General features: G+C 29.4%; 1 protein-coding gene across 2 annotated transcripts; it reads left to right on the top strand.

Moving 5' to 3' along the window:
• The first annotated feature begins 8,405 nt into the window (after positions 1-8,405).
• On the top strand, positions 8,406-17,342 carry LOC114167003 (protein ROOT HAIR DEFECTIVE 3 homolog 1). 2 transcript variants are annotated; one of them, XM_028051891.1, is made up of 23 exons: positions 8,406-8,642; positions 9,348-9,497; positions 10,033-10,099; positions 10,182-10,284; positions 10,742-10,812; positions 10,978-11,041; positions 11,145-11,210; positions 11,318-11,365; positions 11,451-11,513; positions 11,622-11,678; positions 11,912-12,070; positions 12,563-12,631; positions 12,722-12,813; positions 13,406-13,484; positions 13,685-13,850; positions 14,124-14,248; positions 14,592-14,854; positions 14,938-15,034; positions 15,121-15,285; positions 15,534-15,638; positions 16,081-16,175; positions 16,444-16,540; positions 16,696-17,342. In XM_028051891.1, the coding sequence occupies exons 1-23, from the start codon at positions 8,639-8,641 to the stop codon at positions 16,915-16,917; spliced, it is 2,427 nt and encodes an 808-aa protein (XP_027907692.1). In that variant the 5' UTR covers positions 8,406-8,638; the 3' UTR covers positions 16,918-17,342. The 2 variants fall into 2 exon arrangements, with proteins under 2 accessions (XP_027907692.1, XP_027907693.1); XM_028051892.1 differs by lacking the exon at positions 8,406-8,642 and adding an exon at positions 9,053-9,172.
• Positions 17,343-23,052: the final 5,710 nt, after the last annotated feature.

Raw genomic sequence — 23,052 nt, 5'->3', positions numbered from 1 at the left:
AAAATAGTTAATAAATAAATAAAAGTGCTTTAAAATAAATAAATAAATATATAAAGTGAAGAGGATTCATGAAATTAATATTCACCCATTGAATTAAGTAGTTAATCTCTCTCTATCACTTCAAAAAGTGTTTAATTTCTTTAATCCCATTATAATATTTTCTCACTTTCTAATGAAGTAGTTAATCTCTCTCTATCACTCTTTTTAGAATTTTAGAATGTTATGAATACCAAACCATATCTCTCATTTTCAATTAGCTTAAATGGCAAAATCAATCTCTACCACATATTAATTTATAATATCCATTTTACCATGTTTTTCGTAATTTGCTTATAACTCTTTATTTCGAATGCAATGGTTATTATAATTAAAAAAATAGTGGAAGAGTTTAATTAATTAAAATTTTTGCATTAGAAGAAAAAAACCTAAATAAACCTTTATTTGGGCCTCATTGGATAATTTTTATATTTAAATAGGAGTCTATCAAAGTATTTAGTTGGTTTGTTAGAGCACACATTTGAAAATCTAAAAATATTAAATAAAAAATATTAGTATATCATATGGATGATTGCAGTAATTTATTCGAATGTGTATATTTTTCAATTCAGGTAAAAGTTGAAATAAGAAATTAAAAAATAAAGTTACAAAAATGTATGCAGTTAACTTTAATGTTTATGTTTCTTATTTATAGCGTTTTTAAATTCTGCCAACGGTTACATAAGGGCACGTAAGGATAAAACAACATGAAGAATAAGTTAAATTAAAACTGATTATTCATTTAAAATTATTTTTGAGTTTATTCTTCACGTGAAAAATATTCAAGATTTTATTTTATTTCGAGAAAAAAATCAACCTATATTATTTATTAAAATTATAAAATGTTAATTTTTGGTAAGTGGCTGTATTTTATCTTGTTTAACGGTATACTGTTATTTTAAAAATATAAAAGCACATTAATAAAATGTAATGTCATTAAAACTATATAAAAAGAATAAATATTAATTTGTAAATATTCTTTAAGCAAATATTACATGTCAAGAAAAACCTTTTATGATAATTAATTTTAATGACAAAAAAATAATTAATAACTATAGTGATCAATTTAAATAAAAATTAAAATTTATTGATAATTAAAATATTTTTAAAAATAATTGATCTTTAAATTTTGTAACTAAAATAATTTTTATCATATTTTTTAAATTGATTACTAATATTAATTATAAAAGATTTGACTATACAATGAATTAGTCCTAAATTATAAAATTGGTTTCTATACATTATTTTGGTCACTAAAATTAATTGTTATTTAAGAATTTTCTTGTAAATCATGAAATATGTTCATTTAAAATTTAAAAATAGTATATATAAAATAAGTTGTGATTAACTTTTTGATAAGGCTTTAAATTTTATTTTATCAAGTTAAATAATTTAAGAAGCATGTCTTTTTTTATCTGTAAATCATAAGGTATCACACTTGTAATTCTTTTTCTTTTTTAATGTTGCATTTAGGTTATTGATTTGTATTATTTCACCCTTCATTTTCATTTTATTGTTTGGTATGATTCCTTTTGTATCATTTCTTTTCATTGGTTACCTTTTTTTTATGTGTTTGATATGGAAAACCCCTTTTAAAATATAAAACTTTGTTTTTATAAATGAACAAAAAAAAGCTATTGTGTATTCAAAGGCATAAAAACCTTCTTCCTGATAACACATTTTCACTATCATATTTATTTTATTCTTTCAGTTTCTTACTTAAATTTCATCTTCTTCGCGATTAAAGGTTGCGGTTGCATTCACCTCGAAAAACTCTTTAAGTTTAATGGGATAAATTCTTCTTTCAGGTCGGTCAATCTCCTTTGATGTCCAATCTGTTTTAGCTTTGCATACTTTTCTTGAGTTGTACTTGCTCCTCGTGTCTTTGTTTTGCTCTTTGCTAATCAATGACTCCTTTGCCCTGGTCGAAACGTGATTATGATGTCTCTAGGTTGAGGTAGAGGGTTTGTGAGTTCATAGAGTGTTTAGGGCTTTCTCGAGTGGTTGAGCCATCTTCTAAAGTGATGGAAGCTAGTTTGCAACTATTATTGATTTAGTGTTTAATTGTTAATTCTATGATTATGAATTATTGATTGTTTGATCAATTAGTGTAATTGATAATTATGAGTAGTTGAAATTTGAATGTAAATATGTCCTGGTGCGTCTAAGTTGGTGTTAGAATTTAGTTTGGTGAATTTAATAATACTGACTTAGGTAATGGTTCAATATGTTATGGTTAAATTTTGAATTGTGAGAAGTATGAATAATCTAGAAGTATGCCACTGTGAGATCTTTGAATTGCGCTAATTTGACACTACTTGAGTTAGGAATGTGGAATTTTAAAGTATTAAAATGAGGATTAACTCAAAAATTGTCAAATTACTCAATTAGAACTCAAAGAGGACGTTTTCGATGTTGATACATCGTTGGGCATCGTTGTAGCACTGTCGAACGCCATTGAGACAATGGCCACTGACTTAGGGGCGCTGAGCGTCACTTTTGGATTGCCGGACACTAGCCAGTTAGTGGGTTCCAGGGGTTGTAGCGTCGAGCATCACCCTGTTTTATGGTTTGCGTCATCTTGGTAAAATTAAGATTCTCGCTTCATAATCATCAGATGGAGCTAAAATTTTGATAGTTGATCTTAGACACGTGATCTTCAATTTGATTGGTGGGGTATTGGTTTTCAAGTATGTGGTTAGAAAAATGGCTTTTACCTTTTTTATGTACTTTATATATGTATATGATTGGAAAAATATTATTGTGAAACTATGATGATAATGAGTTTGTTATGGTGGTGTTTATTTTAGTGTATGTATTGGACTATGGATTCAAGTACGGTGACATCCTGAAACTTTTAGGATTATCTACACTCAAATAAAGTAAAATGGATTATATGGTGAGAGTAGAAAGTGGTCCTAGTTTATGGAAGGATAGTGGACTTAGAAGATGATGGATTAACCTTGTGGTGAGATGAAACACATTGACAATGATTTTGCAGAGTAGTAGAGGCTACCACAAATGCAAATCTCATGAGATTTCGATTCCAAATGCATGTATCCAGATAATTAAGTTTACTGTTAGTGTGCAATTATGTGAATTATTATAGTTTGATCATGTATGGCTTATGATTATTATGATTTAAATGGTCTTAGGCTAATTCTTTTGTATTCCAGTTTATCCTTGCCCTTTGTAGTTTTTTGTTTTTTTTTTGTGCGATAATCATCATTCTGGTGGGAGTAGAGATGCAGGTTTTAAGACATTATGAAGGATGAGAAATATGTAGTTAGAGTTGTAAGATTACAGCAGATGTATGAGTGGTCAATATGTTCAGCATAGAGATATATTTTTGTAGGTTTAGTGTTATATTTGTATAGTTTGAACTATTGAAGGATTATATTAATATACTTTTTATTATGTTAATCAACATTTAAATATTAATATGAAATGTCTTATTTTATTAATTTTATACTACTAAGATAAGATGTTACATGATACACTTTTTAAATATTTTAATTTTAGAGTAAAAAATTGTGCGTGAAGATAAAAAAATACAAATATATGATTATTACTTTAAAATATATTTTTGTCTACTAAATGTGCAAATACTTATTTTTGTGTATTAATATTAATGTGTGAACATTTTGAAAAACGATAATTAAATTTAAATTATGTGTAAGAGTTAATTTATTTAATTATACATTTAAACAATGTATGAGTAGTGTGTTGGGTAATTTTAGATTTGGATGTGTGATGTGATAATATGTAAGTTGAAGAGCTGAAAATAATATTTATGGATGGTGTAGTTATCGGTCATATCATGACTTCTTTTTTGAATGATAATATAAAACATTCCATCAAAGTGGGTGAACTTAGCAGGTATAAGTTTGTAATTAGTAAATTGAAGATTTCTTTATAATATTTAAAAAATAATTCATTCTTCTATTATCTTCTTTCATCATATAAAGTCATATTATAACGCTCTTAACTATTCACATAAACTTTAAATTTATTCTCATTGGTAATTGGCAATCATGTGATTTTTTTGTTAAAAAAAAAAAATCTCCTAATACGTAAAATAGAAAAAAAAAATTAAAGCCCACCTTAACCCATTCCTGAAAGCATTTTTTTTTCTGTGGCTTTTCGAGTTTGGGCTGATCACAATACCTTTGGAAGCCCAAGTAAGGTTTGTTACTACTATGTAGCATGTAGGTTTCAATCGACTACGCTAGAGAATAAATTATTATCTATATATTTATATTTATAGTCTATAATTATATATTTATAAGTATATATAAAGAAGTTTATCCTTTTAACTCCATAATTACTACTTGTATTTTATTTTTTATAATATAATTATTTATTAAGTCCATAACTATATATTTATTTTTTGATTCATTGACAGTTAATTTTTATTTTTTATTTATTTTACATTATTTTTAATAAATATAAATTTATTTTGTATATTAATTTTAAAATATTATTAATATAATATCACGTTAGTTATATATAATATATTTTTTTTTGTGTTATTCTTTTTTCATGCAACGTTAGTTATATATAAAACATATATTTTTTTGTGTTGTTTTTTTTTCATTCGTAGTTAAAAATAACAAAATCATTCATAATAAAAGTAAATTAAGTATCATTATCTGATATTAAGTAGAATGTTGAATTGCAGACATCAACAGATCTTCTAAAGTATCACGAGAACCTGACTCTCTCAAATTTTTATCTCCAATTTTAAAAAAATTATATACATACATATATATATATATATATATATATATATTATTTATTTATTTAAATTTCTATTTTAGGCTTTTCCGTCTTCCAAAATTTTTAACTAAGTTTCTTCATGGTTTAATGATATTCTTTTTTTCTATATTTGTAAAAATAGGTTAATATTTTCATTATATTTATTTTTAATTCAATGTAGTTTATATATATATATATATATATATATTTTTTAAAATTTAATATGATATATTATGAATTTATGATAGATCAACATTAATGTCATTCTTTTTATTTACTTCTAAATTTAGACAATTATAGTGTAAGAATTATTGTATAACATATATCAGCTTATAAACCTTTAAATGACGTTAACACTTATATACATAGTATCTTTCAAAAATACAAAAAATATTTTTTTTATTTAACAGATAAAAAAATATGAAATTGTTACTGCAAATATTATGGTGAAAAGTTAGTAAAAGGTGGCAGAAAGAAAAAGGTTAGACATAAATTTATAGGATTGAGGAAATGGAAATAGGAGGTGTCTTGAAATGATAGAAACACAGAGACAGAAACAAGTTTCCACCATTTTCTTATTCTAAAAAGCTTAACATTCATTAATGCTTATGTTTCCCATTCCTTAACTCTCATATTTCTCACCTACTCACTCTCTCCCATTTCCAATGCTGCACATCATCACCAACAAAGTAATAATAGAGTTAGGCCACATGCACAATTTCATAAGTTTTTTTTTTTATTTGAAGGGGTTAAATATATTTTGGTCCATTAACTTTCGGTAAATTTTGAAATTAGTCAATTTTAAAATTTTAAATTAATTTAGTCATTTACGTAAATTTGATTATTTTACTTAAATAAATCTAACAAAATTTGATTAAAAAAACTAAATTCACATAGTCATTTTGAACCTTTAGATCAATTTAATCATTAATATTTCGAAAAACATAAATTTAATTGTTTTAATTAAATAAATCTAACAAAATTTGATTAAAAAGACTAAATTCAAGTATTTCGAGAAATGAAGTACTAAATTGGTCCAAATTTTGAAATTTACTAATTCCAAAATTCATTTAAATTAAGCGACATAACTAGTTATTTTTTATTTAACAAATTTTTTTACTTTTCTATTTGATTTTAAAAATTAATTCTAACTAATTTTATATCACTAACGCAAATAATAATTGATTTGGTTACTTCCTCTATCAACTATTGTGAGCAATAGCAACCCTTCTTTAATGATATATATGCAAATCATTATTGACCACCACCAACTTTCATTTGTGTTGGAATGATTTTTAGAATTTGCAATCATTTTCATGTTTGGTTGAAGGAAAATACACTTTTGATCTCTTTGAAAAAACCTCTTTGGAAAAGAATGGAATGTCTTTTAAAAGCTTCAAACTACACTCTCTCAAACTATTAACTTTGATAAAGTTTACCTTTTATTTATTTATTTTTCATTTTACTTTAATTTCTTTAATGCAGTTTAACTAAACTTTATTATTACAATATTTACGCAGTCTCTTTTTAATAATGTATTTTGTGTCTCTAATGTTTAATATTTCTTTGATTTTCTTATATGCAATTAGCCGCTTATGCTTGTATTTGTTTGGAGATTGAAAGCATTGTACACTATTATCTAGAAACGTGTAACGGTTGGTGCAACTTTTGTTAAATCTACTTTTACTTTATACATTGATGATAATATTATTGGTTAATTCGTGATAACAAATTTAAGTAAGTTTAAATTTTATATTGAATACAAATAAAAAATAAAATAGTATACAAGAAAAACGTTCGTAGATTTATTATCTTAAAATTGTAGATCGATATTAATTCTTTATATAACTTTAACTCAATACTTATTATTATATATTTCGTATATATATATTTAATGTGAGTTCTTCATCAACAAATTTGTCAATATCAAGAACCTTTCAACTAAATAATTTAATAATCAAAGGACTAGTTAATTTAGTAATTGACACATTTATCACATTGTTATTAAATCTATGAAAATGAGATTGGATAGAAATAATTATATGCCAGAGATTCATAAATTTAACATCCTAGTACTCTTTACTTATACTTGTCTCATTTATAACACTTTATTAATTAACATTCATTTAACATTTTTCTTTATTTAGTAACTTTTCCTCCAATTCACATTATCTCTCTATTTTATTATAACTGTAATTAATCTCATAGTTTTTAGTATATATTTTTCTCATATAACAAAATACAAAAGATACATTTAACTTTTTTAAAATAAACAAAGAATGATTTCTTTCTATAACATTAACAATGAATATTAAAATGAATCAGAAGAATGTAGGTTTTTGAACAGAACAAGCAGAAATAGGTGGGACCCACGAAGCACATGAGATGTAAATGCTGCAACAAGTGTGATCGCGCGTGCGTACAACGCAAGTGATTGTAGAGAGAAATGGTGAGAAACTGGGTTACACGTGCTGTAAAAAGTTACATTTTCACGTTCGCCGAAAGGACATAGGGCGGCACAAGTGGGTCCCACTCTTCCACCGCCCCTTTTCCAACTCTGTTTTTTTTATTTTATTTTATTATACTCAATGTTTTTATATGACTTTTTAATTCCATTTTCACCAATAATTTTCATTTTTCAAAAGATTTCATAATTTATGAGTTACAACAATTTTACGAATTCAATCCCCCATGTACATCTTTTATTGGCTATTTTTCTTTGTGACTAAAATTTTTCTATTTTAGAAATTTATACTTTTGATTTTTCTTTCATACATTTTTTTGGTTAAGTTGATACACATGTAAAACTAATAATTATAGATTTTTTTAACCAAATTTTCGAAAAAAATAGGAAAATAATAAATCGTATGTTATATATTAAAATATATTAAAGAAGTTACAATTTAATAAGGAGACAGTTTTATAAAAAGTCATGTTGTAAATAAATTTTAAAATAGTTATTACCAAAGTCAAATTAAAAACTAGTGCAATAGAACTTGTTATATTATCTATAATATTTACTCTAATTATATTATATCATTTAAGTTTAAATTTTTGAAAAAATATCTAACTAAGTCTTTCACAGAAAAAAATTACTAATTTTTATCAATAAATTTTAATACGAATATTTATATTAATATATTTAATTTTATAAATATTTTAAATATCAACAATATTAGTAACATTAATATTTTTAGTCGAAAAAAATTTAATTAAAATATTTTTTAAAAATTTGAAATTCAATTTACATATTAAAAAAATATCAAACTAACATATCTAAGTTGAAAATGCCATCCAATGTTTAAAAAAACAAAAAATTATTGAAAATCATTTTAGCTGTGTTGATTTGATACGATGGATTGTGCCACAAACAAGACACGTCGATTGGTCAGATGCTGTCACGAATACGAAATATCTGGAAAATTTCTCATTTTCCTTAATTTTATTTAATCTAATTATTTTTCTATATTAGCGGATATACTTTTTAAATTAATTAAAAAATTGTTCAAGAAAAATTCAAAAGGAGAACTCTCATGTTCAACTCAAGCTGTTTAAGAAAAGCAGAAGAAAACTCAGTTATATTTTTTCGTTGAAAATCAAAATAAAATAAAAAAAACAAAACTAAAAAAAGTTATTTCCAATTTTTCAATGCCGACCGATAAGAAAAAAGGTAAAAAAGGAAAAATGAAAAGAGAAGAAAATGAAAAATATATGTTTGTAGTTATGGTGATGGCATGGCAATGGTAACGCCTCTGCCATAGAGAGTCTGAGATCGCTTCCTTCCTTTTCTCTCTTTCGATCTTCCTTACCGCATTTCTCAACTATTGTTTCCAATCCCACGCCAATGGGTATGCTTTTTCCGTTCTCTTCATCGTCGATCTGATTCCTGCATTCTTTTTCCAATCTTGTTCTGATCACAGCTTTATTCTTCACCTTTTGATTTCTCTTTGCTTTCCCAATTTTAACTTACATCACAGTTGAAATCTTTTATAGACGAGGGTTGTTGGGTGTTAACGGAAAACCTGTAGTTACACTTGCATGCGTTTTGTTTTTACCTTTTATTTTCGACTTCTGTTTTATTTATAATTTCAGTTTCAAGCGAATATTTCTGTAGGATTTATGGGAATTTGAGGGTGTGATTGATTTTGACATTTGATCCTTAATTTGTTTTTTGTGTGACTAATTGGTTAGATCCGGGACAAGGTTTAGATTTTTGTGTGGCTATTAGAGGGTTGATTTATCTAATTTCATGGTTCGGAGATTAGTATCCCTGCTAAGTTTTTTCAGTGCTAGTGGGAGTATTGGATTGGGCATGAATTGATGAATGGATGGAGTGTTGAACCAGATAACAATGTTCTTACCAGGGCTGGATGATCAAGTTGAATTTCCTTTATTCCTGATTTCTGTTTCTCTAGCAATTTGTATATCACAGTGCAAAGCTGAAATCATACCTAAGATTCCAGTTTTGCCTGTGGATCTCAATTAGTGTTATACTTTAAATTTGAGCAAGTTATAATTTCGCCTCTACTAATATGAAGTATCTGCTTATCCAGCGGATAGTGATTCTTGTTGTTCAACTCAAATTCTTGACGGAGATGGTGTATACAATGTTTCTGGGGTTGACAACTTTATGAAGGAGGTGAAGTTGGCTGATTGTGGGCTTTCGTATGCTGTAGTTTCTATAATGGGTCCACAAAGTAGTGGTATGCTTTCTTGCTTCCATAGCTTTATTGTTTTTCCTTCCCTTCTCGAGATAATTGAATTTTATGATTGCTGTAACCTGTCTATACGCCCGAGGATCTTAAAATCTGCAGGTAATTAACATGTTTATTTCACTTAACACCATGATGGAGATAATTGTTATTTAAGATTCATGGAAAGGTTAAATTAAATTTTAATTAATAATAGCCTCATTCTAATTGAATTTGATATGATTTTACAATTTTTTGTTACATGAGTAGCAATGAGACCGAAACCTATGAATGGCCCATTGCAAATTACCCAAAAACTCACCACTAGCTCAATTGTTGTGGCTTATATCTATGACTTCATCATCTGTATTAAATAGTGATTCCTGCTAGACTAGGTTCAGTCTCCTAGGCCTTTTAATTATAACCTTTTCTCAAATGTATTTTTCTCTTTAATTTTACTTAATTCTTTTGCATTTATTTAAATTCATTAACAAGCATAAAAGGATCTTAATGTTATCTAGCTCTTCCTGTTGTTTGCTCTGGGCAGGCAAGAGCACACTATTAAATAATTTGTTTCGTACCAACTTCAGAGAGATGGATGCTTTCAAGGGAAGGTATGTTGTTGCAATTTGACATGTCACACAAGCCCTGCTCAACTAACAAAGGTGGTGACCTGATGAATATGCTTGTTTTCAGGTCTCAAACAACCAAAGGAATCTGGATGGCTAGATGCAATGGCATAGAGCCTTGTACAATTGTTATGGATTTGGAGGGTACTGATGGAAGAGAACGTGGAGAGGTGTTGTTTTTTGGGTTATTTATCAATTAATGTTGGTTGTAGCCTCAAAATTCATTCTATTGTCAACATCCAATTGCCATTTGGATTTATATTTTTTAATTTGGATTTCTAGCCCCTTGTAGAACATTTGATGTTTATTATAAATTGTTTTGAGTTCATAAATTCCTGTTATTCAAGATTTACTTGTAACATTCCTTTTCCTTTTTATGCACATGCAAAATAACATTGTTTTATTTTTTAAAATTTTTTATGGAAAATGATAAAAATGATAAATGGGAGGTTTGGTTATCTTGTCAATTTCCCCTCTCTAACCTCTTGATCTCTATGATTTTTTTTGTTATTAAATTGTGAGAAAGAGTTCCAAAAAAGTTTTATCCGTGTTAGCATTGTGATGAATTAGGAATAGTTTACTTCCTGCGATCAGTTCTCCTTGTTTACTGAATTTTTTTTTTCTCAGGATGACACTGCTTTTGAAAAGCAGAGTGCTCTATTTGCTCTTGCTGTATCAGATATTGTGTTAATAAACATGTGAGTTTTTCTTCTTCTTTTTAGTTCTCACACTTGTTACATCTTTAATACGGAACAATTTCAGAAACATTTAAGTCTGTAGCGTATTTCTTGTTTTAGTCTTTTTCCATTTTGAATCTTCTTTCTTTGTGCAACTAATTCCCCTCATCTGCAATGGTTGTGAAGGTGGTGCCATGACATTGGCCGTGAGCAAGCTGCAAATAAGCCACTTTTAAAAACTGTCTTTCAAGTATGTGTTGTTTGCCAATTGACTCAAGCAATTATCTTGAATCTTGAAACTTGTCAATTGTCAGTTATCATCTACCTAACTGTTTACTCAATTTTACTTTCAGGTCATGATGAGATTGTTTAGTCCACGAAAAACAACACTGTTGTTTGTCATACGTGATAAAACAAGGGTTTGTAATAACTGTTTATTGTCTTGTTATATATATTTTTATATTTTATTTTTTAATTTTAAATACTTCTATTTGTTGTTGATGTGGTTAACCTTTCTCTTCTATAGACGCCACTTGAAAATTTAGAACCTGTTTTGCGAGAAGATATTCAGAAGGTAATGTAGTGCTTTCATCTCCATATATTATTTTGGAATTCTTATAGAGTTTTTACTTACCTTGTTTTACTTTTTCCCTGTGCAGATATGGGATTCTGTTCCTAAACCACAGGCCCACAAGGAAACCCCATTAAGTGAATTTTTCAACGTTAGTTTTTCATTCGTTTGATAATGCTAATCTTTACTGATGTTCTTGTGCAGCAAGATTTTATTTGAAGTTTATATTAATTGTTTACACTTGGCAACAAATGTTCAGGTTGAGGTTGTTGCACTTTCTAGTTTTGAAGAAAAGGAAGAGCAATTTAGAGAGCAGGTATGAATTGTGCTCCTGTTTCCTTCTTGTTTACTTGTTGATGGTACAATATAACCCATTATAAGGATTTTGGGTTGTTTGTATCTCGATATCTGCATCAGTGACCATGTGCCCTTGCATCTTGATCCATTTGTATAAATTAATGTAGTGGGGAACGGACCCTTTTTTTGGTTTGTTAAATTTCTGTATGTCTACATTGCTTGATATTTTGTTCTGGTTTATTTTGAATGTAGGTTGCCAGTTTGCGGCAACGATTCCACCATTCCATTGCTCCTGGTGGGCTTGCAGGGGATCGGCGTGGAGTAGTTCCCGCTTCTGGATTTTCATTTAGTTGCCAGGAAATATGGAAAGTCATTAAGGAGAACAAAGATCTCGACCTTCCTGCACATAAGGTAATATATTGCTGTGACAATGCTGCTTTTCTTTTCATGTGCATTGATTTAGGTTACATTTAGAATTTGCTCCCTACATTTGGCACTAGTTTTCAGTTTAGTTCCTGCATGAAAACCCTTAATTTCTATTCGTACATGATTTACTTTTTTACAAACTAGTCCCCGTTGTTTGTTGACATTATTTGGTGTAGGATCCAAAATGTGGAGATTTTTTTATTTAGGGACTAAAGTTAATTTCTTTTGTCAAGTATAGGTCCTAAATGTAATACTGTTGTAACGTTGATAAGCAGCATCAAGGACCATTTTAGTAAACATTTTTTCATGTTGGTATAAAATTGTGGAGAGTTTAATGTAGGTACTAAAATGAAAAGAAAAAGTCAGTTGTAGGGACTATATTTCAATTTAACCTTGATTTTATTAATGAAAGAGTAAACCAACTTGTGGTTATGAACTGTATTTCAATTTAAACTTGATTTTATTACCAACTTGTAGGTTATGGTTGCTACTGTTCGATGTGAAGAAATCACCGATGAGAAATATGCCGCTTTTTCTGCAAATGAGGTATTGACATTTAGTTTGGTATAATCCTCCAACATATTTTGACCCTCCTAATTACTAATGATGTGGAAATTGCTTTCAATTCCGACTCAGGATTGGTGTCAATTGGAAGAGGCTGTGCAATCTGACCCTGTTCCTGGATTTGGGAGAAAGCTCAGTTCACTCCTTGGTACTTGTTTATCAGAGTGAGTATATTTTATGCTATATTTTAAGCTTTTTGTCTAACTCTTTTAGCTTTTACAATCATTACTGCCAGTTCTGTTTAGTGGAGCAGCATGGTTCCCTCACCCTATGCCCTCTGTCTTTAACAGTTTTTCATTTTTTAATTAGGTGCCATGACTTTTTGAGTGAAACTGTAGGTTTAGAGAAGTTTATGATAAAATCATGGTACATAGGTATTTGTACGGCATCTGCTGTACGATTGTAAAAGAAAGATTGGCATCCATCATTGGATGGAAATTTTATAGGATTCCATATTTAGCTTGATGTTTTTCATTTTCTACTCTAGTCTTTGAATTTGGTAGTTACATGTGTTACACAGTAATACCATGTATTGTTTTCTGGCTGCTCTTCCAATACCAACTCATTATTTTATTTATAAAGGACTTTGTTTTATTTCTGTGATGCGACATGCAATCTCTAAGTTTACTGTAGCTTGGTATTGAATTTTGCAAGCTTGTTATCTTAACGTTACATGCTGTTGGCTGTTGCATCATGTAAGAATGAGGTGATGTAGAGTGAAGGTATATTGAGCTATTGCATTTTCTTTTAATATAGGTATGATGCTGAAGCCGCCTTTTTTGATGAAGGTGTGAGAACTGCCAAACAAAAGCAACTACAAGAAAAATTGTTCCAAGTAATGGTTCTCAACTGGTCTCAGCCATTTTCCCTCATGAAAATATATGAATTTGATATATTGAAAGAAAAACACAAAATTGGTGACTTTTGAAGCAAAATGACTATTTTAGATACTGGTCACATTAGCCTTTACTTCTTTATCAGTAGCTATTATAGTGCGATATTTATAGTGTCCTTAACTCCTTTTCAATTGGTTAGCTTGTCCACCCAGCATTCCAATCTGCGTTGGGACATATAAGATCTGGAACTTTGGATAAATTCAAGGCGGCATTTGACAAGGCTTTGAATGGAGGGGAAGGGTTTTCTATGGCTGCTAGGAAATGCAGTGGGTCATGTATGGTTCAATTTGACGAAGCATGTGCAGGTAATATAAAGTTTCTCCATTCTGTTTATTTGTGAACAATAAATAAATAGAAGTTGTAGGCCAAAGCATATAATACATTTGGAAAGGGAAAACGGTGAATAAGGATAAACAAGAAGTGGATTGTGTACAGTGACTAATTTGATGTTGGGTGCATAATTGCTCGTTCATTACAATGTCTACTTTTTAAGAAGTCAAAATTGATGATATTTGTTGGCAGCATGTTTCTTAATCTAGACTGAATTACTAAATGGAACTTATTTATTGTCATTGCAGATATTGTTATTGAACAAGCAAACTGGGATACATCTAAAGTGCGAGAGAAATTGGTGAGGGACATTGATGCACATATTGCAGCTGTGCGTGCAGCCAAGATTTCTGAACTTACTTCATCATATGAGGTATTTGACCATTCATGTCTTATGAATATTTAAGTGGTATCTTTTCCGATTAAGCAGATATTTATTCTGCCTGGTGTGGATTATTATTTTGGAATTATCCGTTAGGTATTGGTAGAATTGTCGTCCTTAACCTACGGTTACTAAGGGATCGATTGTCAAAATTTATGTTGTGAAAGCTTTTTCAATTAATAGCGACTATTCAAAAGTACAAGATACTTCTCATGCTCGGTATTGATTTTAGGCTAGTAATTTATGAAATTTTATTAGGTTGTTCTACTTGGTTTGGTTTTTAATTTGAGGGAATAACTTCTTGGAAAGATTTCTGATAGTAGTACTGTTGCAGGAAAAACTTAAACAAGCTTTGTCTGGACCTGTTGAAGCTCTTTTGGACGGAGCTAATAGTGATACTTGGTCATCAATAAGGAACCTTCTTAAGCGTGAGACTTTATCAGCTGTTTCAGGGTTCTCTGCTGAACTTATTGGGTTTGATATGGATGATGAAACAAGACAGAACATGCTTAAAAGTTTAGAGGATTATGCAAGAGGTCTGGTAGAAGGAAAGGCAAAGGAAGAAGTAGGAAGAGTTCTAATCCGCATGAAGGACAGGTATGAATCTTCTGCAATTTCTAAGTTGATACCTTTTCCTTTCAGTTGTACTTTGATGCGCTTACCTTAACTTTTGAAAGCAGGTTTACAATGTTGTTTAGTCATGATGCTGATTCAATGCCTCGTGTTTGGACGGGTAAAGAAGATATACGATCCATCACCAAGACTGCTCGTTCTTCTGTACGACATGACTATGAATATTATTTTCTTAATGATTTTTTATGACTTTTTGATTAATCTTTTTAATCATATTTACAACTTTTCAGTCTTTGAAGTTGCTATCTGTCATGGCTGCAATTCGTTTGGATGATAATGACTCTGACAATATTGAGAAAGTGTTAGCAGTTGCTTTGGTGGAACCAGCACCAAGCAGTAATGGTACAAGGAGCATGACAGTGGTTGATCCACTAGCTTCTAGCAGCTGGGAAGAGGTGCATTTTTAATTTTGTGATGAAGTATTGAGTCGTGTACCTGTTTCGGGAGATAATGGGTTGATTGGTGTCAATTAATGTGATATGATTGCCCTAACAAAAAATATAAATATATCTCTTGCTGTGATGATTTGTGAATTGCTTGTATATTTTAGGCTGCAAATGCTATATTATGGTTTCTCTGGTAACATTTTGAGAGCATTTTCTATCCTGGGCACTGACCTGTGGTGTGTGAAATTTCTATTCAGGTTTCTTCTTCCAAAACATTGATTACGCCTGTTCAGTGCAAGTCTTTGTGGAGGCAATTCAGGACAGAGACAGAGTACACTGTCTCTCAAGCCATTGCTGCACAGGCATGATGTTTCTTATTTGTTAAAGACTTTTAAGATTCCTCTAAATATAGGAAAACGAATAATCTATTGTGATTATTAGAAAATTAATATTATTAATGTAAATTATGTGTCTGATTAGCTCTTATGTTTCACATAGTATATTTCCTGCATTTCTAAAGGGTGGAAACTTAGATTGCCGTTCTATAGATACTGTTGGCGATATCCTCCAATTATGTTTAGATTTTCACCTTGATAATATGCTATGCATTTAAAAAGATGCAAATTATCAAAAACTCCAAATTTGATTGGAGAATAGCACCAACAGTATCTGTTGTACTTGATGTAAGTTTTGTCCTTTGTGGTAATGTTTAGGTTATATCATGAAAGCATCAATTATCAGTAGATTTTAGTTTCTTGTTGGATTTTACTATTCTTATTGATGTAAGATTCTTTATATTTTCAGGAAGCAAGCAAGCGCAACAACAACTGGTTACCTCCCCCTTGGGCGATAGCTGCTTTGGTTATCCTAGGATTTAATGAATTTATGACACTTCTAAGGTGCATGTGAACCTCATTCTGCTAATATTTTTTAGAATTACTTCTTTGGTTTTCTCTTGCTCTTGACTTGCATCTTACTCCTCCTACAACTGCTCAGTGTAAAAGTAGTAATTGTAAAATGAGAATAGTGTTGGAGATAAACCTGTTTTGAGTATTTGCTGGGCATTTCAATAACATAATGTTACCTTAAGCACAAACCTAAGGAAAACTCTTTACTCGTGTGTACTAATCAATTGATCTTACCCAATTTTAATATTTTCCATGGCAGAAACCCCTTGTATTTGGGTGTCATCTTTGTTGGTTATCTTCTTATTAAAGCCCTATGGGTGCAGCTTGACATCTCGGGTGAATTTCGCAATGGAGCCGTGAGTATAAGCTTTTATGATCTTTATAATTTATTGTTCAATCTCAGTGTGTGAATTTTGTTGCAATCTATGAGCATTAGTTACAAATTCAGCTAGCAAGAGTCTGTTGTGAAGTTCATAGTATCCTTGTTTCTTACCCTTTTTTCCTTCTTCAGCTTCCGGCAATCATTTCCTTGTCTACCAAGTTTGTTCCAACTATCATGAACATCATGAAAAAACTAGCAGAGGAGGGACAGAACCATGCAGCTAACAATCCTCAGAGAACTCCATCAAAAAACAGTTTCAACGACAGTAACGCCGACTCGTCAAGCTCGTCATCTAGCCTGACTGCATTGGACAACGGAACAGAGTATGACGGCCCACTTAAAGATGAATAGGCGAAAAATCTCATTTTTGTGAAAGCTGAATTCTTGTGTTGGAAGATGGTGTGTGGTCATGGTTGTCCACAAAACTTGAGTTGTGAGCATTGAAGACAATGAAAGGCATTGGTTTTTTTTGTGTAAGTGCCGTATACTGGGGGCAATGTTTTATTGCTGAGGTAGTTCCCCCTTATAGTAGTTCTCTTTTCCAATTTAGGTGCTTCAGTTAGCTTATTTTACACTTTCTTTCTTTCTTTCTTTGATGCTTATCTTATGCTGCTTTTGCAATCAATTTTGTTTGTATTTTTATCAGGCTCACTACTGAGTGCTTCTTCTTCCTTTGGAAATTTTATTTATTGGATTCGTGTGTTGATATCAGATCATTTTGAAAGAGATACTAAAGCTCATCGTGATTGTTGCTTGTAATGCCAACTATTTTAAAACTGTTGTTCCATTTCTTAACTTTTGGTATGTCTAACAATATTATTTATGCATTATATTTTTAAAGATTATTTTTTTTCACTAAATTATTATAAAAAAATTGTATTTCCTTTCCAACTTAATTTATAAACTATTTTATTTTTTACCTATATAAAACATCTTTTTTAACATATTGTATATGGATTATTTTATAGTAAAGTCCAGAAATAAAATAGTTTATAATTTAATTTAGAAATAGAATATAATTTTTTTAATAGTTTAGAGATGAAAATCATATTTAACTTCACTTTTAAGTTATAATATAATTTTATTTTTTGTTCTATTTTGATGATATGTTTTTTAAAATTTTTAATAAATCTTGACAGTTTTAACTATATATTAATTTCTATTAAAACCAAGCTTCTATATTTCTATGCTATTATATAAAGGAGTTTTTGTTTTTGTGTCTAAATGAGTTGTGTCTACATTTTCTTTAAATTTTAAATGACCTTTTTATCAATTTAACGGTTTCTTATTTAACTGTTGTTATTTTTGAATTAAATCATTATTTTAAATTAGAAAAAATCATTTACAAAAATAATCATCTATAATAAAATTGTAAAGTTATTATATTTATTTTTATAATTATAATTTTTTGTTATAATAAAAGAAATAACACATGTTTTCACGTATCTAAAAAAGTGGTCACACACCACAAGATTTGGACTTTTAAGTCTTTCCCTTTTTCGTTTTTTCTTCTTTACCTAATTTTTTTTTCTTCCGTACCTAATATTCGCTTTTTTTCTTCCATACCTAATATTTGCTTTTTTTTTTCTTCCCTACCTAATACCCTTCTTCCCATCTTCGAAAGCTTTTCCCTTTCTGTAAATTTGTACTTATCTCATTTCTTTTAAATTAAGACTATACTTTGTAATAACAATTAGGTTAAGAATCACTTTCACCTTATCAGATTTCAATTTTTTTTTTACTATGAAAAATCTCCAATTCACTTTTTTACTAGTATTTAGCTCATTGTTGGTTTGTTCACTTGAAAAAAAAGTGTTTCGTTTAATTCTGAAGTCTTTATAGTATTATTATGCCTTGCATCTGTGAATAATAATTGTAATAATATTTTATCAAATTTAAGTTGAATTTGAGATTTGATTAAAAATAAAAAATTTAAATTTCAACTAGTAAAAGTATAATTGTTAAATTAAAAATAATTATATGAATATCACATGCTTTAACTTAATCATCAATATAAGGATATATTTAAATATTAACATTAAACAAGACTAAGATGATTAACATTTACTTATATTTAAGTTAAGATGGAGTAACTTTCAATGGAAGGCCAATGATTTTTTTTTTTTGAAAAGTGTAATTAATATTTTACTTACTTGAAATTTTAATAACACTATACATTCTTTCTAGAGCAATTAATTCTTACCTTCATCACATTTAATACTTCATATTTGCACATTCTTATTAAAAACACGTGCTATTAGGTATTTGATTGTCTATTTTCATTTTTCAGCATTAATTACTCATCTATTCTCATTGGTGATTATCCCTTTTTAGCAAGTGTACGCAAATGTGAAGTGTTAGATTTGTGTATATAAAAAACTTTTCTTTTTCTAATACACTCCGCAAAAATTTATGCCTTATAGTGTTACACTTAAAAAGATTGAACACTAAAAACTATACTTAATTTAAATATATTAAGTTAATTTCTCATTAGTCAACAAATTAATTCATACATTGAGAAACTTTGATCTCCGTTAATGTTGTTAATGTGAGTTTGGTGAAGACGAACGCGAGTAACATCAATTGTCAAACTTCTTAAATGTGACGACATGAAGCTGTGATATAAAAAATATATGTATATATAGTTTAATATAGACACTCAATAATTCATCACTAAAATAATAGCCTTGAAATGATAAAAATGTTTTTTTTTCCAGTTTTCATGCATTGAAAATAGAAATAACTTTTCTCTCCACTTTTCTCAAGGTTTTCAATTCCTCGATTCTCTAAGATCTTTAATTTCTTTAGGTTTTTAATTTTTTTACTGTTCTCAATTTATGATGATTTTCAATTTATTTAGGTACTCAATTTTTCACGGTTCTCAATTTTTTACCGTTTCTAATTTTTTAAGTTCTCAATTTTAATTTCTCAAAGTTTTCAAATTTTCATGATTTTCAAGGTTCTCAATTTTAATTTTTTCAAGTTCTCAATTTTGCACGGTTCTTAATTTCTCACAGTTCTATCTTTCATTTGGTTCTCAAATTTTCACAGTTTTCATTTTTCTAACGGTTCTCGATTTCTCAAGGTTCTCAATTTTTTTGGGTTCTCAAATTTGCAAGTTTTTCAATTTCTCAAGGTTATGAATTTCTTCACGTTCTTTGTTTTTCAAAGTTCTCAATTTCAATTTCTCAAACTTCTCATGGTTCTCAATTTATCTAAGTTCTTAATTTCAATTTCTCAAGGTTCTCAATTTCAATTTCTCAAGGGTTTAAATTTCTCACCGTTCCCAAATTTCTAACATTTCACAATTTTTCAAGGTTCTCAATTTCTCATGGTTTTCAATTTCAAATTCTCACAATTCTCAACTTCTCACGATTCTCAATTTCAATTTTGCATGATTCTCAATTTCTCACCATTTTAAAGCTTCTCATGATTTTCAATTTTTCACGATTCTCAATTTCTCACTCCTTTCAATTTCTCACGGTTCTCAATTTCTCACAATTCTAAATTTCACACAGTTATCAATTTCTCAGGGTTCATAGTTTCTGCAAGATCTCAATTTTTTCAAGGTTCTCAATTTCAATTTCCTAAGGTTCCAAAATTTTTCGAAGTTCTCAATTTTTCAAGTTTCTCAAGACTCTCAATTTCAATTTCTCATTGTTAACTTTCAAGGTTCTCAAATCTTCAAGGTTTTCAATTTCAATTTCAATTTCTCATGGTTCTCAATTTCAATTACTCAAGGTTCTCAATTTCTCATAGTTCACAATTTCTCAAGGTTCTCAATTTCAATTTCTCACGGTTTCCAATTTTCACGGTTTCCAATTTTCACGGTTCTCAAAATTTCACGGTTCATAATTTCTCAATTTTTCAAGGTTCTCAATTTTCCACGATTCTTAATTTTAATTTCTCACGGTTCTCAATTTTTCTCTATTTCAATTTCTCACAGTTCTCAATTTCTCACGGTTCTTAATTTTTCATAATTCTTAATTTCTCGCGATTCCTAATTTCTCACAGTTCCTAATTTCGCACATTTCAAAGTTTCTCTCAGTTCTCAATTTCTCAAGGTTCCTAATTTCTCACCGTTCGCAATTTTTGACATTTCTCAATTTATCAAGGTTCTCAATTTCTCATCGTTTTCAATTTCAATTTCTCACGGTTCTTAATTTCTCACAATTTTCAATTTCTCACGGTTTTCGATCTCTCTCGGTTCACAATTTCTCATGGTATAAAGCTTCTCACGGTTTTCAATCTTTCACGATTCTCAATTTTTTAATGTTCTATATTAACCATGGCTCTCAATTTCTCAAGGTTCTCAATTTCTAATTGTTCTCAATTTCTCAAGGTTCTCAATTTCAATTTCCCAAGGTTACCAATTTCTTAAGGTTCTCAGTGTCTCATTTTCAATTTCAATTTCTCAAGGTTCTCAATTTCTCATAGTTCACAATTTCTTAAAGTTCTCAAGGTTCTCAATTTCAATTTCTCAGGGTTTTCAATTTCCCAAAGTTTCCAATTTTCAAGGTTCTCAATATTTCACGGTTCACAAGTTCTCATGCTTCTGAATTTCTCAGGGTTCTCAATTTCACACGGTTCTTAATTTCAATTCTCACGGTTCACACTTTCTCACATTCCCAATTTTTTAGTTCTCAATTTCTCACGGCTCTCAATTTCTCAAGGTTTTCAATTTCTTACAACTTTCAATTTCTCACAGTTCTCAATTTCTCAAAAATTTTCAATTTCTCAAAGTTCACAATTTCTATTGTTTCTCAATTTTTCAAGGTTATGAATTTCTCCCGATTCTCAATTTTGAATTGCTCACCCTTCTCAATTTCTCATGACTTTCAATTTCTCACGGTAATCAATTTTCACGGTATAAAGCTTCTCACAGTTTTCAATTTCACACGGTTCTCAATTTCTCAATATTCTTAACTTTTCAGGGCTCTCAATTTCTCACGATTCTCAATTTCTCACTATTCTCAATTTCTAATAGTTCTGAATTTCTCATGGATCTCAATATCTGAAGATTCTCAATTTTTGAAGGTTCTAAATTTCGGAAGGTCCTTAATTTCTCATAGTTCACAATTTTTAACCGTTATCAATTTCTCACAGTCATGGTTCTAAAATTCTCACGGTTCTAAATTTCTCATGGTTCTAAATTTTCTCATGGTTCTAAATTTCTTACGATTCTTAATTTTTCATGATTCAAAGTTTCACACGGTCCTAAATTTCTCATAGTTCTCAATTTCTCAATGTTCTCAACTTCTCAAGGTTCTCAATTTCTAACCGTTCTCAATTTCTCACGATTTTTAATTTCTCAAGATTCTCAAATTCTGAAGGATCTCAATTTCACAAGGTTCTCAATTTCTAACCGTTCTCAATTTCTCACGGTTTTTAATTTCTCAAGATTCTCAAATTCTGAAGGATCTCAATTTCACAAGGTTCTCAATTTCAATTTCCCAAGGTTCCCAATTTCTTAACGTTCTAAATTTCTCATTCTCAATTTTTCAAGGTTCTCAATTTTAATTTCTCACGGTTCTCAATTTCTCACTGTTCACAATTTCTCAAAGTTCTCAAGGTTCTCAATTTCAATTTCTCAAGGTTTTCAATTTCTCACGATTCCCAATTTTCAAAGTTCACAATTTCTCATAGTTCACAAGTTCTCATGTTTCTTGATTTTTCAAGGTTCTCAATTTCTCACAGTTCTTAATTTCATATTCTCACGGTTCTTAATTTCTCACGATTCTGAATTTCTCTCAGTTCTTAATTTCTCACAATTGTCAATTTGTCCCGACTCTAAATTTCTCACGGTTCAAAGTTTTTTCATGGCTCTCAATTTCTCACGGTTCTCAATTTCTCATAGTTCTCAATTTCTCAAGGTTCTCCATTTCCCACGGCTATTAATTTCTCACGGTTCTCAATTTCTCAGTTTTCAATTTCTCACAATTCACAATTTCTGTTGTTTCTCAATTTCTCAAGGTTATGAATTTCTCCCGGTTCTCAATTTTGAATCTCACATGTCTCAATTTCTCACGACTTTCAATTGCTCACGGTAATCTATTTTCACGGTATAAAACTTCTCACAGTTTTCAATTTCACACGGTTATCAATTTCTCAATATTCTTAATTTCTCACGGATCTCAATATCTGAAGATTCTCAATTTTTAAAGGTACTAAATTTCGGAAGGTCCTCAGTTTGTCACGGCTCACAATTTCTAACGGTTATCAATTTCTCACGATTGTCAATTTGTCACAATCATGGTTCTATTTTTCTCACGGTTCTAAATTTCTCACGATTCTTAATTTCTCACGATTCAAAGTTTCACACGGTTCTAAATTTTTCATAGTTCTCAATTTCTCAAGGTTCTCAACTTTTCAAGGCTTTCAATTTCTCACATATCTCAATTTCTCACGGCTTTCAATTTTCACGGTTCTCAATTTCTGATGGTTCTTAATTTCTCAAGGTTCTCGATTTCAATTTCTCAAGGTTGT

Source organism: Vigna unguiculata, chromosome 10 (assembly GCF_004118075.2).
Source record: "Vigna unguiculata cultivar IT97K-499-35 chromosome 10, ASM411807v1, whole genome shotgun sequence".
Taxonomy (NCBI): Eukaryota; Viridiplantae; Streptophyta; class Magnoliopsida; order Fabales; family Fabaceae; genus Vigna; species Vigna unguiculata.
This window is presented reverse-complemented; position numbering and strand designations above follow the sequence as displayed.

Excerpts from the sequence above, each read along its gene's own strand:
- LOC114167003 (XM_028051891.1), top strand. Across the intron at positions 11,366-11,450 it reads TGCGAGAAGATATTCAGAAG|ATATGGGATTCTGTTCCTAA; the intron begins GTAATGTAGTGC and ends TTCCCTGTGCAG. Across the intron at positions 11,679-11,911 it reads AAGAGCAATTTAGAGAGCAG|GTTGCCAGTTTGCGGCAACG; the intron begins GTATGAATTGTG and ends TTTTGAATGTAG.